Source organism: Vespula pensylvanica, chromosome 18 (assembly GCF_014466175.1).
Source record: "Vespula pensylvanica isolate Volc-1 chromosome 18, ASM1446617v1, whole genome shotgun sequence".
In the NCBI taxonomy this organism is placed as follows: Eukaryota; Metazoa; Arthropoda; class Insecta; order Hymenoptera; family Vespidae; genus Vespula; species Vespula pensylvanica.
This window is the reverse complement of record NC_057702.1, coordinates 1,610,688-1,627,691: the sequence shown is the minus strand read 5'-3', so window position 1 is coordinate 1,627,691 and position 17,004 is coordinate 1,610,688. Positions and strand designations below refer to the sequence as shown.

At 31.4% G+C, this 17,004-nt stretch overlaps 1 protein-coding gene across 11 annotated transcripts; it reads left to right on the top strand.

The window, feature by feature from the left end:
- Positions 1 to 292: 292 nt before the first annotated feature.
- Positions 293 to 15,981, top strand: LOC122635457 (moesin/ezrin/radixin homolog 1). 11 transcript variants are annotated; one of them, XM_043825696.1, is made up of 10 exons: positions 293 to 349; positions 1,907 to 2,086; positions 8,144 to 8,167; positions 11,766 to 11,888; positions 12,388 to 12,660; positions 12,803 to 13,132; positions 13,353 to 13,595; positions 13,679 to 13,854; positions 13,941 to 14,160; positions 14,353 to 15,981. In XM_043825696.1, exons 1-10 carry the CDS (start codon positions 338 to 340, stop codon positions 14,515 to 14,517), a joined length of 1,746 nt encoding a protein of 581 aa, XP_043681631.1. In that variant the 5' UTR covers positions 293 to 337; the 3' UTR covers positions 14,518 to 15,981. The 11 variants fall into 11 exon arrangements, with proteins under 11 accessions (XP_043681631.1, XP_043681633.1, XP_043681632.1 ...); XM_043825698.1 differs by lacking the exon at positions 8,144 to 8,167 and having other exon boundaries at positions 13,944 to 14,160; XM_043825697.1 differs by lacking the exon at positions 8,144 to 8,167.
- Positions 15,982 to 17,004: the final 1,023 nt, after the last annotated feature.

Here is a 17,004-nt window from a genome sequence, read left to right as displayed (position 1 = left end):
TGCAGGCACACCTCACTCTCAGCCGGTGGATCTCGGTCACGCGGATTTGCATTATAACTTGTCCTTTCCTTCCAATATGGTGACTTGTACATACATACACACATACATATGTGTGTCCCGTACCATTCGCAGGACCGTACCTATGCATTCTTTTCGCCTTCGTCTTTTTTTTTCTCTCTTTTTTCTTACTCATTTGTCGTAATTGGAAATCGAATATAACTAGATGTGATATTTTTCTTTTTATAAAATATCTCCTTTTCACTCGCATTACTTGTATATTTTTTTGTTTCAGGTTAAAAACTTTATACCGTCCCTGCAAAAAGAAAAACACACCATCATGCCGAAGTCGGTACGTATTTTATATCGATTATATCGATTATATCGATATCAGATATACTGTGGAAATATTTTTCAGAGATAGATGTTTTATATTACGTGAAATATTTAGATAAAAAGAATACTTTTGTATATATGTTTTCCTTCTTGTCATGACTTTGAATTTGCTACTACAGCGAAATGCTTATTGCTGCATACGACACACCGTGCGTGGATTTGGCAGGAAACGTGAAAGAGGAGGAGATGTGTATTATCACACCTTTTACGTAAATTATGCAAGCTGGTATCGTTACGAGATCGAATGGAATAGAATTTAAACGAAGGACGAAAGAAAAAATGATTTTTTCCTCAGGATCTTTTTTTTATGTAGGTATAACACATTTATACAGGGTAGGATACTTAAATGAGAATGATTAATTTATAAGCAAAAAGAATATTGAATATTTTTATTTCAATACCCCACCCGGTATATACACTAATATTTATGTATGTCGTATTATCGAACGAAGTATCATTTGAAAATTTGTCTCGTAAGGACGATTACGTAAATCGTTTAACTATCCTTTAAATGCACATCAAATCGTAATTCTTGTAACATCTTTGAAGAAGCTTACGAGCGAAAAATTCATCGTTTCATTTGACACACCGTGTATTACCGGGCTCGATGGTGATTGGTCAGATGAAACGAACCGGCTTCTCACGTGATCACGCTCTCTATCTTTCTCTTCCCCCCTCTCCATCTCCCTCTCCCGTTTCCTTTTCCCCCCTCTCTCTCTCGAGTTCGCAAGCTGGCGCTGTTATCTTAGGTTAGGTCGTAGAGGGGGAAATGAACGAATGATTAAGCGAGCGAATGAGAGAGAGGGAAAGACGCTGCACGGTACGGAAAAGGTGGAAGAGTGGGAGAAGAAAAGACGCTGCCGGTGTAGTAAACCCATTGTTTCAGCAACAGGCAACGAGAACGGATCGTGACACGCGGGACGTGAAATTATTTGACAACGCTCTCGTCACGTACACATTAGGACGAATAATATCAATCGTTCTTTATCGGTTGTGAACGTAGAGAAGAATTTGTAATATTTAAAACGTTTGTGATTTTTCGTATCTTCCTGTATTTTTTGTGCGTAGTGAAATCGTACTGCCAGATCCAGCGTCATGGTTGCCGGTACAAAAATGGTAAGTCAATTAGTATTGCGATTATTTTATGGTTATATTTTGAGAGGAGTTTTTGACAAGGAGTTTTTTGCGTCTCTACGTATTTCTAATTCTTTTCCGACTATAATTTATTTCTGCGATAAAGATTTATTGCGTTGGACAAAAATGAATTGTCTCGAGAATCGAATGAAATATATATGTACATATGTAAATGTTTATTGCGACGTTATTACAATGTGCACGAAATAAATATTGTTAAAAACAAGTGTACATTGTTCTGGAAGCCGCCAAGTTCGAATTTCGAAGAAGATTTATTTGGAGCCCTCAACGTTCGGCGTCTCTCGACTGATAAGCGTCACCCTTTGATTCGTATATATTGTAATTTTTACTTTTTTTTGCTTTCATGTCCTATCTGAAGATGAACGTCAGGGTGACGACGATGGACGCCGAGCTGGAGTTTGCCATCCAGCAGACGACCACCGGCAAGCAGCTTTTTGATCAAGTTGTTAAGACAATTGGTCTTCGTGAAGTTTGGTTCTTTGGTCTTCAATACACTGACAATAAGGGTGATCTAACGTGGATCAAATTGTACAAAAAGGTAGGACAACCATTCTTTTTTATATCGTTCTTCTTCTCCATCAATCAGGAACAATAGCATCTAAGTTCTCTTTTAGCCAGATAAAGTGGTACGAAAGAGATATATATTTGTATTTATTTAGATGTAGAACAATTATACCGAATTGTACTTAGATATTGAGCTTTGTATTAGCTATTTAACTCATTCGTTCTATAATAATTGATACCGTTCATATTGTTGTTATATAAACTACTCTTCCAAAGCGATTGATAAGAAAAACTTAGCTTGCGTACTATAAATTCTGTAGCTATTATTATGCGAAATACTACAAAAAAGTTATCAGGCAAATTCAATTCATTCTTAACTATCAATCTTACTGTTTTATTATTTTTCTATAAAAATATGTAACCAGCTTGGATCAAGGAACGTCTTTCAAGTAATTATAAGCACACACAGTCTTTCAATAATTATAAGCACATATAGTCTCTCTCTAGAAAACCATAATTGGATTCCCGTCGTTTCTGTGATGGCAACGAGAGAGACAAGCATCGATGACGAAGGATGACGTCATCTGCGTGCGTGTATACACGCTTTTTTCCTTTTTTCCTCGATTCGTATAAAACATCTGCCTTTATGGTCTTTATAGACGCATATGTGTGCAGAAACACATCGTTGACCTTTTTTTTTTTATAACGCGTTAAACTAAAAGAAGAAAGTATTAACTCATAAGAAAATATTATATTATCTCAACAAATTAATTATTTTTCTTATTCTTTTTCCGATCGTGAGAAGATATTATGAAAAGAAGTATATAGAAAAAAGAAAAGGAAACGTCACGCATGGAGAAAATACCAAATAAATTTGTTCGCATCGAGTATCATCGTTAGTCATTTCGAAGGATTTTTATAAGTATCTAGAAACATGTTTCTCGCCTTTTACGACGATCAGTATGCCTTTGTTTACCATGCAATAATCTTTTCGTCGTATTATATTCGAGAAATATAAAAGAAAAATAGTAAGTTCGTCGTGATTATGTTTTGAAAATTCATGCTATAAATATATAGGTTATAATGTTATTAGTAGTAGAACGTTTCTCGTATAATTTTTCTATTTTGCGTATATATAAAATTGTGTACAGGTTTTTAGAATTAAATATCAACATTTGAAAGTATTATGTTAGAAAGTAAATAAATGTGAGAGATTAGTAAACAAGTTAATTGCGTAGTCGCTCGTATAACTTTCGTAGTTCTTACTGTTAGATTTCACGCGTATAAAATTGTTTATACAGGCATCGTCTTTCTTTTGTCGACGTTCGCGAAGATCATATTCGAAAGAAGGAATAGAATACATCGACGATAAGTTTCGAGTACAGTTGCAAAAATATGAGACGTATTCGGTATTCGATCGATGAACGGTTACAAGAAAAAGGTATATTATATATATATATATACACATACACATATGTACGTATAGTAGCTCTCTTCTTCGTATATAAAAATACTCAAGGCTTTCACCAACTTGTGAAGTCTCGATCCTTCTGTCTCTTCTCTTCATTACATATTCTCTCTCTCTCTCTCTCTCTCTCTCTCTCTCTCTCTCCTTCTCCTTCACACACATACGTGTACATGTACACACACGTATCTTTTTATCCGGTTTCACATTTTTTTTTTCTTCCTTTTTTTCCACGACAAAAGGCGACCTGCCCTAGAGTCTTCCGGCACAACGGCCAACCCACTTTTCTAAGCGTCTAACTTGGGACAGGAAGCGGAAGGTTTTCGTGTAGTACAGGTGGTTTTGTCGTTTCTATTTTTGTATAGTTTCAATCTAACAACGAAATATATATATACATATATACCTGGTTGGCGAGCAAGAGTATATGTAAGTCAGAATTATTAGTTTCTCAGAGAAATATTTATAATATGAAATTTATAAAGTGCAATGTATATACATATATCATTTCCAGTGTTAGATTTTGAGCGTAAAAGTTGATAGTTTAATGTCGAACATGTCTCCTTCTATTGGACTTGCATGCCATAAGATAAGACAACATTAATGTGGAATATATTACATTAATTACTTCTATATTGACCAAAATATTCTTTTACTCGTACACCAGAATTTATTGTATGTATATATTTAGTTGTAAAATGAAAAAGATATAAGTTTTTTAATATCGTCAAGAGTGATAATCATTGTTAGGATAAATGAATTAGCCTTAGAGAGGAACTTCTTTCAGACTCTTTTATCTTATCTGTGAAATATTAATTTGTCACGAGAGAATCTCCCCTGTGAACAAGTTTTATCATGGTGCAACAAAATTCATATCTCTATAAGAAACACTTGTGTAGTTACTTTAGTTTAGGTTATGTTTATATACTCGTACGAATTGTTGTTGACATCGATAAATTAGTTATATCATCTTTATTCTAATTCACAAGTTTAGCTATAAATGATAAAACGTAACGTAGGTACAAAATTAAAGATTAGTACGGTGCAAAATAAAAAATTCACTCCTAGGAGTGGATGCCACCTTTTTTATACGCGTAGACCGATAAAAGTATATTTGCATATTGATCGTGAATAGAAGCACCCTTAATAATTAACAAACATATTCATCGAGATCTAAAGCAAACTCTCTTAAAGTACGCATCGATTAGATATGCTAATTATATTATTTCGTAATATGGTAGATAATGAAATGTATTGTTGCATTAGAGCGATATAGGCTATTAGCTATTCTTATCTCTCTCTTTTTCTCTGTCTCTGTCTCTGTCTCTCTCTCTCTCTCTCTTTTTGCCTGTAGGATCATATGATAAGAGACATTTATGAATTAGTTTTAATTTTCCTCTCTTCGTTAAAAACTTTTTAGATTCGCTTAAAGTAACACTTTCGTCCCTGGCAAAAAGTTGCTTTTATGTAGTAAAGCTCTCTCGTAAAGAGATTTATAACGATCTCTCCGATTCTGAAATCTTTCATGATCGATCGATCGATTATATGCAGCCGGAAAGTGCAATCACGAGAGTCGTCAAGAAGGAAGTAAAAAAGAAGGTACGAAAGTTAAGAGGCTACTCGGACTCTGACACCGACGACGACGAGTTCGAAGACGATCTGGTAAGCCGAGTATCTTAAAGAGAACTCTCTCTCTTTCTCTTTCTCTTTCTCTCGAGATATATATCCTGTTGATACAGGAAATGTAAGGAATATAAAAGGAAATTAAATGAAAGAGAGAAATCGTCGACTTTCTTTCTTAATGGAATCATCCAACGAGTAATCACGTTCGAGCTGCACTTCGTTATTCTCAAACCAATCAACGTTAAGATTTTTGGCGCTAATTTTTGAAATGGTAGAAACTAGGAGGACTTTTTACTTATTATTATAAACAGCATTCTTGCAATATAGAATAATAAAAAGGAAGAAAAAGAAATAATAATAATTTTGTAAATATACAAAGTGAGGGCCAAAGGTTTTAGATGATTTTAAAAATCAATTATCCTTTCTCGAGACTTTTTTTAGGCTAATCTTTTTCTTTTTTAGATTGTAAAACTACAAGCTTTAGAAACCTTTTTATAATCTATACTTTTGGCCCATCTTATGTATGTATATATATATATATATATACATATAATTTGGTGTAGAACACGTGGCTAAGGCCAACCGAACAATTCTCCTGGCTACTCGTGCAGATAATACTTGTGGCCTTTCCAAGGTGCTTCGTACTTTACTGGAAACGAACGGCAATGAGTGTTATGCAAATAGGCAAGGACTGGTTCTTCTTCCCTCAGCATCGGCTTCTCGAAAGAAGAGAGCCTCATGGTCTATCTCCTCTTCTTCTTGCCAACCTTCTTCCTCGAACGATTTAAATGTTGAAAGAAAGTTTTTACTTTTTCCATTTCAAAGGATTACCGAACGTCGTTTCCTTTATCTTTATTTTCCTTCAGGGAAGAAGAGTAATATATATATGAAAAAGAAATAGTTCTATATACTTCTTTTTGAAATATTTTCTATTAACAAATTGCGTACGCAAACACACACATATATATAAAATTTTTCATGAAGTATATAGACATTTTATTCTTTTCAACTATTGTTATGACTTAAAAAATATTAATATATACACACACACACACATATATATATAATTTTTTGTATATAATTTCTTATGAAAGTATATAGAAATTTTGTTTTTTCAATGTATGTATTTTATTCGAGTCTAAAAAATAATTTAGTGGAACGAACGAAGGCTATAAACGAAGTGTACAGCTTTTGCTTATCGCGGTAGTACAGCTCTGCGATAAAAGTTGGTACATGCTAAAGGAGAACAATGATTTTGCGCGACGGCTTCTATTGTTCTTGATTTTTCATGCTATTACCCAGCGGGAGATTATTTTTTACGAAAGTATTATAATAATCGATTAACTTATATTTTTACTATTAATTCTATAAATTTTTATTTTCATTTATTATACTTAATATTTACATTTTTATATACAAAGTGGAATCCAATAATTCCAAGTTTATTTTATAAATCAGTTGATCTTTTTCGAGACTTTTTAAACTAAATTCTTTTTTATTTTTTTTATTTTTTTTTTGCGGATTGTAAAATTATAAATTTAAGAAGTCTTCAAAAAAACTAATTGATTTTTAAAATCACTTAGGAACTTTTGGTCTTTGCTCTATATATCGTTTAATCTCCACGAAGAATTTTTTTCTCTTTTGTTTTCTTTTTTATTTCGTGTATTTTATAAATAATTTTGTTTTGCTTTCTCCCTTCGTTACATATTAATCTTTTGAGCGAATGAGGTCACTTACATACATAGTAAACGTTTATTTTGGGTGAATCACGAGACTTATTCATTGTTTCAATTGCTCGCTTAGGAAATAATACGATTACTTTGCGCGTGTTTCTACAATGCGAAATCATTTCGAAAATGAAGTAACATCTGGCATGAAAATTCCCCGTACAAGATAATTCTCGATTTCATAGGAGATAATCGAGAATTATCTCGTATATGAAACATTTGTTAATAATTTTTCCAAAAACGTTAAGCTTTTGTATCGATTTCATTGTTCGTTTATAGAATGACGATAGCGTATGGAACGGATTTAGTAGGATTATTATTTAATTTTTCTTTTTCTTTTTCTTTTTTTTTTTTTTTTTTGGTTATAAGTGAGATTCTGGTTATCTCTACCGTTCCTTTTAATTCATTTATTTTTTATTTTTTATCTTACAGAATGCTCTTTAATGTGACAGATTATAAATTACACTTAGTTGATAATTTCAACAGATTGGAGGTCAAAAGCTCTTAAGTGATCTTTTTCTTTTTTTAAATCGATTGTTCTTTCGAGACTATTTTTTGAGCTAATTTTTTTATTCATATAGCACAACTAGAATCCCGTAAGAACTTTTGGCCTATCCTATATATTTAATTAGACTTTTTATTATAAACTAAACTTTTGGTATACATTTTTTTGATGAGAAATGATTTTAAAAAGAGAGAAGCCATAATTCTAAGTACGACGGAAATAATCGATTAAGAAGCAACAGAATAATTTAAGGATTGGGGACACTGTAAAGAGAAAATGTACGTCTAACGATCGTGGGGTGCTTGCTCTTTCTTATTAACTTAAATCGGATCAGAGAAAAGATTCTCGCTGTTATGCGTTTAGAGAGAGAGAACGACGATTTTTATCGTATGATTAGGACGTTCTAAATGGACGTCGTAGTTTTTCAATACTTCAAATAAATGTGCGAAACTTTTTTTTTCTTTCCCAAAATGTTTTACATTGTTCGCTTATCTCACGAACACGTAAGAGATATTAATATTATATAAAAGTTATTATCAATTACTATGTTCGATTGAAAACGTTTAAAAATGAAAATCGACTTATACGACCGTATATTTAATATCGAGGTAATATTATTCGTATATATATATATATATATTAAAAAAATATATATATACGAACACACACGTGCGTGATTGAAATACTTCATTCGATTATGTAACATTTGTCATATTTATTTATCATATTTTCATTCTTTGAACGCATGCCAACCGCAATACTAACAACTGGAAGCGTGGACTTCCGTTCTTGTCTAGGGTAAGTTACCGTAACTTTAATTATCATTTTAAGTTCGTGTCCCGTTAATGATAATAACACTTTATTAGGACGTATATTATTTAATGATAGCCTATATATCACGATCGTGTTTGTAATCGAGTTATAATCTAAGACGATGACTACCATGCATGGTATTTTATCGGAAAGTGATTCAGTCATCGTTTCGTATAACTATTCCACGAATGGAATGACTGAATTCCTTACATTCCCGATTTGACAGTTAAAAAAAGATTCAGCTAGATTTATCGTAAAATTGAATTACCTTAAGATGTAGATAGAGGTTCAGCCTATTGTTTCAATTTAGAGTATTATATCCTCTTTTTTTTTTTCTTAATATATTTTTTGTAATTCTTTTTTTCTTTAATTTTTTTATTGTTTTTTTTTTTATTGATATTTTTTATTGAGAACAAACGATACTTTCAATAATTCTCGAATAATAAAAGGCACCTCGTACAACAATTATATAGATACATATATTAGTCTAACATTTATATAAAATAGAAGCATCTCTCTAGCTGTACCATTAACGTTCCACCCATGACAGACAGTAGAGATTATTAAGAATACAATGAGAAGGATTTTTCCCAATGACATAATCTTCCCACGCGTCTCTACATTTATTATTCACGAAAATCATACTATGGAAAACACATATCTACGTTAGGATATATCCTTTGCCATTCAAGATATATACATCGAGTTTTTCGCTTACTCATTTTCCCTCCTTGATGCCGATGTTGGACGATATTTTATTTGATAATAAGTAGTTAATTATAATTGTCTATTACGTCTATCACGAATAAGACGGATTAGTAGCTAGGAGTTAATAAAATTTGTCGAGTCAGACTTGACACGTAGATGAATTAATCGAATCAAATATCGTCCAACATTCTCTCGAATAGTTTCTCTTTTTTATTCCCCTTATACAATGTTATTTTGTTCCGGTATATCGAAAAAAATGTTAATGCAAGACAAATGACAAAATGTTGATAAATAATTTCAGGTGGTACCGTGCGGTCTTCGAAAGATCTTCCACGTAAGAATAGCAATTGGAATTTTTTGTCCTTTGATCTATATTAAATGAAATAATTAATTCATTAATTACGACTCCCACAATATTTTACATCCAAAGGCGCCAAGATCGAAATCCTTTGGTAGAATCGAATATGTCGTACCACCTTATTTTTTCCTTTCTTTTCTTTCCTTCCATCGTTTTTCTATTTTACAGTGTGTTCGCATATTTTTTTACAATAATCACACGACTCGCGGAAGAACACTAATTATTAACCAAGAAAAGGTACCTATCTTTTATAACGGTTGGGAGACTTCGACTATTGTTTACTAGTGTTAAATCTTTTTTTTTTTGTGTGTGTGTGCCATATAACTCGATTTCTTTAGTCATTTCAGTAACTTATCGTGTTTTATTGCTCCGTACATTTTTTTTTACGTCGAGTTAACAGCGTTAAAGTGAAATGAATTTAGAATATCGACGTATATAGCCTCGTCAATATTAGAAAAATTGTTACGACTATAATAAAGGAAGAAAAAAAAAAAAGGATAAATAATAGTAATTGCAATAAAAATATCGAGATGATGAAGAAAAAAGGATCGATATCTTGGCGCACGCGTTTGTCGGAAAACATTTGTTGATCGTAAAAACACGACGTATATTTTAAATAGCTTTTTTCTTTTCTTTTTTACGCGGCACTTACATGCGTCAGGATCGACGATGAATTAGAAGGAACATTTTAGAAAATATATACTAATCGCGAATTAATTCATTTTCGACGATCTTGACGTTATTATACATATATATATACGCATTAAAAAATGCATCGTCCACGTATTTCGCACGCAGACCTGGCTAAAATATCAAGTAGAATAAGATAATCATTGATGGATTTAGCTTTTCAAGGGACCTGAGTCGTCGGATATTTTTTGGATCGTATTAATATGAATCAATTATTCATTATTCGATATATATATTTTCTCACTTCGTCGACCATTCATGCGAAAGATGAAATGAAAAAGAAACTTATCAGATTGGATTATACGTAAATTCGTCACTGAACATTGTGATAAATTAAAAAAATAAAGTAAAATAAAAATCGCAGATCATTTTACAGATATATTTTATCTAAGTCTGTGTTAGCGCACACACGCTTTACGTTCTCGCACCTGTAGAATTTATTCGGAAAATCCTTACACATTTTGTAAGATATATCTTACGTAATCCGATATACAGCCATCACAAAGATAATTATATAGAAAAAAAAAAAAAATCATGTCACTGGCATTGAACCGAGACGAGATGTCAGTCGTATACGATCAAGGCGATCATGTTTGCGGATCTCTTTAAGTAACAACACTTACATACATACGTCTGTGTTACCAAGCAAACATAAAAATTATCTTCTTTTTTCTTTTTCTTTCTCTTTTTAATACAATAATGTCAAGAACGCAACCGTGTCTATTCATCGTTTGATCGCTCTTATTATTATTTTTTCCTTTTTTATTATCAAAAATATTATCGAAATATTTATTAAAGGGTACCACAAAAATCGATCGTATCGCGAGGTGCCTTTTTTAATTCAATATTAACATCAAGATTTATATTAAGATACAATATTCTTTAATCTTTCCCGACAATCGTTAAATACTCGTAGAAATATTTTTAATAGCAAATTGATGTACTTTCAAGTATATGTTTTCTTTTTTCTCCCCTTCTCTCTCTCCCCTCTCCCAATTATAGTACACCCTTTACGTTTTAAAACATTTGGATCGTTAAGTTTTCTTGTAGATGTTCTGATTAGATATAGGTACAAGTTATTATCGAGAAATATATATATACACATATTGGAAACTATAATAATATTCGTTTCTTATCGATCATTAGAATGTAATCGGCAATTTACTCAATCGAAACAAAAATTTTAAGAAGACATTCGTTTTTATCGATGATATAACATTTCTTTCTCTCGTCCCCCCAAAACTATGTCGAATCAATGATTTTTCCCAATTTGTCGAACCTCCTCTCTTGCATGTCACCGCAACGATCCATAGATCATCGTGTTTTTCGTTAAAAGAAAAATGTGGGATATATAATAATAAATGCACACGTTTTTGCACGTTGTTGTTGTTGTATTTCAAAATAAAAGAGTGACTTTGTTCTTTTCTATATCTTTTTTTATTTTTCAGTTTTTCTTCTTTCTTTGTGTTTTCCCAAATTTTATTGCAAAAAATAACACGTAGTTGATATATCTATGTACAGGATGAGCTAACCAAGATGGGATGAGTTTTCAAATCAGTTGTACTTTTTTATCGAGACTTCAAGGCTGATTTTTTTTTTTTTTTTTGTCAGGACGTAAAACTACAAGTTAGGCTTGTAGAGAAGGCATTAATTAAGATAATTAGTCTAATTAATTAGCTCGTAAAAAAAGTAATTGATTTTTAATATCGTCTAGGAATTTGTGGCCCAGTCTGTACATATGTATATATAGATAGATATATGAATACACATACATACGTACATACATTTATGTTCTAATTTTTTTTTTTTTTTATCAATTGATTATAGGTAATGAACCAGGAGGTCAAAAAGGAGACCCCATTGCAGTTCAAGTTTCGTGCGAAATTTTATCCCGAAGACGTTGCGGAGGAATTGATACAGGATATCACGCTTCGTCTCTTTTATTTGCAGGTGCGTGAGAGAAAGAACAGAAAATTTAATGACACAATCATCCTAATTGTACTGTCTTTATTATATTTAACTGAGGAGTTTTCATTTATTTATTTATTTATTTATTCATTTATCTCTTTTCTTCCATTAGTTCTCTTCTGCCCTCTGACAGTAAGAGTATACTTAAAAAAATTATAACGTTTTCTTTCTTCTAAGGAAAAAATAATAATTGTTATTATGTAAGATGAGATAAAAAAAAAATCTTGCGATTTATTATCGCAATTAGAGAGTGCGCGAAATAGGTACTCTTGTGAGCCTCTCATTTTATACATGCGATGCATAACCTTGAATAGAAAAGTCCAATCTTGATAATATATCGATAAAGATTAGTCGATTATTATATTGTTAATTAAATTGCCAGGAGCAACGTTTAAATATTCGAACGAAATCTATTGTTATTTATATCCGTTTTGTACCGGGAACTTTTAACATGGAAACGTTGTAAAATTTTCTTTTATAGGTGAAAAATTCTATCCTCAGTGATGAAATTTACTGCCCACCTGAAACATCCGTATTGCTTGCATCTTATGCGGTTCAAGCCAGACACGGTGATTTTCAAAAAGGAATTCACACTGCCGGCTTTTTAGCTAACGATCGCTTATTACCACAGCGAGTTGTGGATCAACATAAAATGAGTAAAGAAGAATGGGAGAGTTCGATAACTAATTGGTGGCAAGAACATCGCGGTATGTTGAGAGAAGATGCTATGATGGAATACTTGAAGATTGCTCAGGTGATAAAGCAACACAACGATTTATATATCTCTCTATAGATGTTAAATTTTTTTAATTTATATTTTAATCTTTCCTTATTTCTTTCCATCGGGATTAATTTTTGTTTTTTTCTGTTTCTTTTTTTTTGTTTTCTTTATATAGGATTTAGAAATGTATGGAGTTAATTATTTCGAAATTCGTAATAAAAAAGGAACAGAATTATGGTTGGGCGTCGATGCTTTAGGTTTGAATATTTATGAAAAGGATGATAAACTTACTCCTAAGATTGGTTTTCCTTGGTCTGAGATAAGAAATATTTCTTTCAACGAAAAGAAATTTATTATTAAACCGATAGATAAGAAAGCACCAGACTTTATTTTCTTTGCTACAAGAGTGAAGATTAATAAGAGAATTTTGGCACTTTGTATGGGCAATCATGAATTATATATGCGTAGACGTAAGCCGGATACTATTGATGTTCAGCAAATGAAGGTATATACATATATAGATATATACGTATTATTGAAAATTCCATTTTAAGAATATTTTTTTTCCTTTCGATATAATCAACCTATGATTATTTGATTAATTTGCTACTTTTGAGTGCCGTGATAATAGAATATCGAATGAGGGCATTATCTATAGATAAATGTATAAATTCAGAGTCATTCTACCGAAGGTATTCGATATACGTGGTAATATTTTTTTCAAGGCTCAAGCAAGAGAAGAAAAAATCGCGAAGCAACAGCAAAGGGAAAAATTGCAATTAGAAATTGCAGCGAGAGAACGTGCAGAAAAGAAACAACAAGAGTACGAGGAAAGGCTAAGAAATATGGCCGAAGAAATGGATAGGCGACAGGCTGAATTAAACGAAGCTCAAGAGATGATCAGACGTTTGGAAGAACAATTGAAACAATTGCAGGCTGCGAAGGAGGAATTAGAAGATCGTCAAAAGGTATTTATTACTTATAAATATCTTCAACGACTGATAATCTTATGGTTATGAATCTTCTTTACAATGTACTTTGTTATTGATAGGAATTGACGGCAATGATGGAAAAGTTAGAACTCTCTCATGAAATGGAAGCCGCAGAACGTGCTAAGTTGGAACAAGAGATTAGAGCTAAGCAAGAGGAGGTGCAACGTATACAGTCCGAAGTAGAAGCAAAAGACGCAGAAGCTAGGAGATTACAGGAGGAGTTTGAAGCTGCCAAGTATTCATTGTTCTTTTTATTTATTCTTTATCAATACGTTCGTAATTTTTCACGTATTTACAATTGCTTATTATTTCATCTTCGAGTAGACTTAGGCAAGAGGAAGCCGATCGAGCTTTCCAAGCTAGTACAACTCCTCATCATCATCATGTAGAAGAAAATGAGGAGGGAGAGGAAGAAGGCGAAGATGAGATTCCGAATTGTGATGTTACTAAAGATCTTGCTACGGATGAATCAATAATTGATCCAGTCGAAGAGAGACGTACTTTGGCTGAAAGAAACGAACGTCTCAACGATCAATTGAAGGTGATTTATTATATAATTAATCAATTGAAATTGATTCTTCTTTTGACGTTTTATGTTATAGTTATGTTAATTATATATAAATTATATATATATATAATATCATAAATAATTAATTATTATACATAAAAAACACATGTATATAAATATTAACAAAATAATTCTACATGTATTTATCGATTCGATTTATTTTAGGCGTTGAAGCAAGATCTTGCACAATCACGAGACGAAACCAAGGAAACTGTTATGGATAAAATTCATAGGGAAAACGTTCGTCAAGGACGTGACAAGTATAAAACGCTTCGTGAAATTCGCAAGGGAAATACCAAACGTCGTGTCGATCAATTTGAGAATATGTAAAATATGTGCGTATATTTATCCACACGCCCGAATGCATTTTTATTATCTCATTTTTTAAATTTCATCTATTTCGTATCATTATACGAAATGTTATTATTGCACATGAGAGATAGAGAAAGAGAGAGAGAGAGAGAGAGAGGATTCAATGTCCTACGTATATATCACTAGATTTTTATCGTCACTCCTTTGAATTGAAAATTATCATATAATCGATCTTAATTCTTGTGCCACGCAACGTAATTGATACATCTTCTTTTTTATAGCGATTTATATAATCCTATCGCATTGAGACACTATTCATTCTCATCATCAATATCCAACTTATAAAATTCGATTTTAAACACATTATGGCAATGAATCTAAACTCTTTATGAGTTTAGCAAAAAAGGAAAGCGACGAGCGATTTATTATATTACGATATCTTCCAAATATGCTTCCATATATCAATTATGATTCAATATCAAACGCGCTTCATTCTCAAAAAGTTTTAAGTATTAAGATAGATCACTTGTGTCTTTTCTTCGAGATCAGAGTTATATTTATCTCTTTAGTATAAATATTTTTTCTTTCTTTTTTTCTTTCCTTCTTTTTTTTAAATCTTACAAAAATACTTCTCATATTCATTAGAATAGTATTTGGCAATAAGCTAACTCATTCTCTCCTAATCATATTTAGCTATTTTCTATCTTTGTTCTCGTGCTCGCGTTTATTATAATTCTGTCGTCGAGAATGTGCTAAGAATATTATTATTATGATCTATGTTCCTTATTATTCGTGTCATGGACAACAAAAATTTCGAACGTTCGTCTTCTTCTTTTTCTTCTTTTTCTTCTTCTTCTTCTTCTTCTCTTATATATATTTTGTTCTCGTCCTAAGTATTATCGTTGATCGGTAAAAAAAAAAAAAAAAAAAAAAAAAATAGAAAAAAAACGCTTTCAATATGGTGCAGACATAACTTTCCTTTAACAATTACCACGTTACATTTTTTTTCATCACACGTACAGGATGGATCAAAGGTTCCTAGATTATTTTAAAAATCAATTACTCTTTTACGAGATCGTAGGTCAGTTTATTTTTTTAGATTCTATAACTACAAATCTAGAAAGGCTTGAAAAAGAGTAATTTATTATGAAAATCGTATAGGAATTTTTTTATCCATTCTATATATACCGTCGTTTATTCTCCGTCCTTCGTTAAAGGATAACATTTGAAGAAATACACACACAAATACATATCCTTCCCTTAGCATGTATATTACCATTTGACAATTGTCAATGATAACGTGGCGATATATAACTGCATCTATGAGTTCAACGAGATATAAATAGTTTTAGATTTGAGACAAGTGTATAAATTAAAAAGTTCGTACTTTTCTCTCTCTCTGAGGGTTTTAAATGAATCCGAATGCAAAGTTGATTTGTATTTCTTCTCTTTTTTTTTCTTTTTTTTTTTTTTTTTTTTTTTTTTTAAGAAAAATACCGAAAGTTCTGATTAGGAGAAAAATTTATAGAATTAAAACTGCAATTAATAATATATTGGCATTTGTTTAGAATGTGTTGTGAACATAGTAATAACGACGAAAAGATAACATGCAACATATCTCTTTGTTATAACTCAGTCTTATTGCAACGTTACAATATGTGTTTGTGAAACAGTTACAATTTAATAATGGAAGTGGTGTAACTATGAAAAATCTATTGAGCGAATATTTTCTTTCCTTTTTTTTTCTTTTTTTTTTTTTTTTCTTCTCTTTTTCTTCTCTCCTCCTAATGAATCCTTAGACAATACACAACAATGAGCGAGCCATAAAACTTATGTGGCTTATGAAACTGTATTTTTGCAATTTTTAGCACGTGCGGATTTCTATATTATTACTGATAAGCGCAATTTCTATATTTAACACTTGTGGCCTTTATCGATATACGTACGTTGAATCAATATACTATAGCAAACATAGAAACTTTGGGAGTTAGCCCTTAGTTTCACATATTTTTTCATGAAAGCCCAAATCAACGTACACGAGAAAGATAGAGATGGGATGAATGAATGAATGAGAGAAAGAGAGAGAGGAAAAATATGTTTTAACATAAAAATTCTCTGCGTATATGTGTGAGAGAAAGATTGAATGAAGTAATGAATGAATGAACGAAAGAAAGAAAGAAAAAAACTTAAAAAAAAAAAAAAGAAAGAAAGAAAATCAAATAAATATGATAATATGGTTGTCTGGTACACCATATAATTCTTTGAAACGATTCTTTTCTTTTTTTTTTTTTTTATTTATTTTTTTATCTTATCTTTTTTTTCTAAAGGAAAATCATGTGGAAGAAAAAAAGAATTTGATAAAACTTTAAGACACATAACAATCTCTTAATGCTGCCAATTTTTTTTTCTTTTCTTTTTTTCTCTTGTTTTGAAGAAACACTATTAAACGATAATAATAAAATACAATCATTTTTGAATCAATGTTAGGTAAAGGAAGAGAGAGGG

Excerpts from the sequence above, each read along its gene's own strand:
- LOC122635457 (XM_043825701.1), top strand. The coding sequence starts at position 1,892 with ATGTCCTATCTGAAGATGAACGTCAGGGTGACGACGATGGACGCCGAG. Across the intron at positions 2,087-8,143 it reads GGATCAAATTGTACAAAAAG|CGTGGACTTCCGTTCTTGTC; the intron begins GTAGGACAACCA and ends AACAACTGGAAG. Across the intron at positions 12,661-12,802 it reads AATACTTGAAGATTGCTCAG|GATTTAGAAATGTATGGAGT; the intron begins GTGATAAAGCAA and ends TTCTTTATATAG.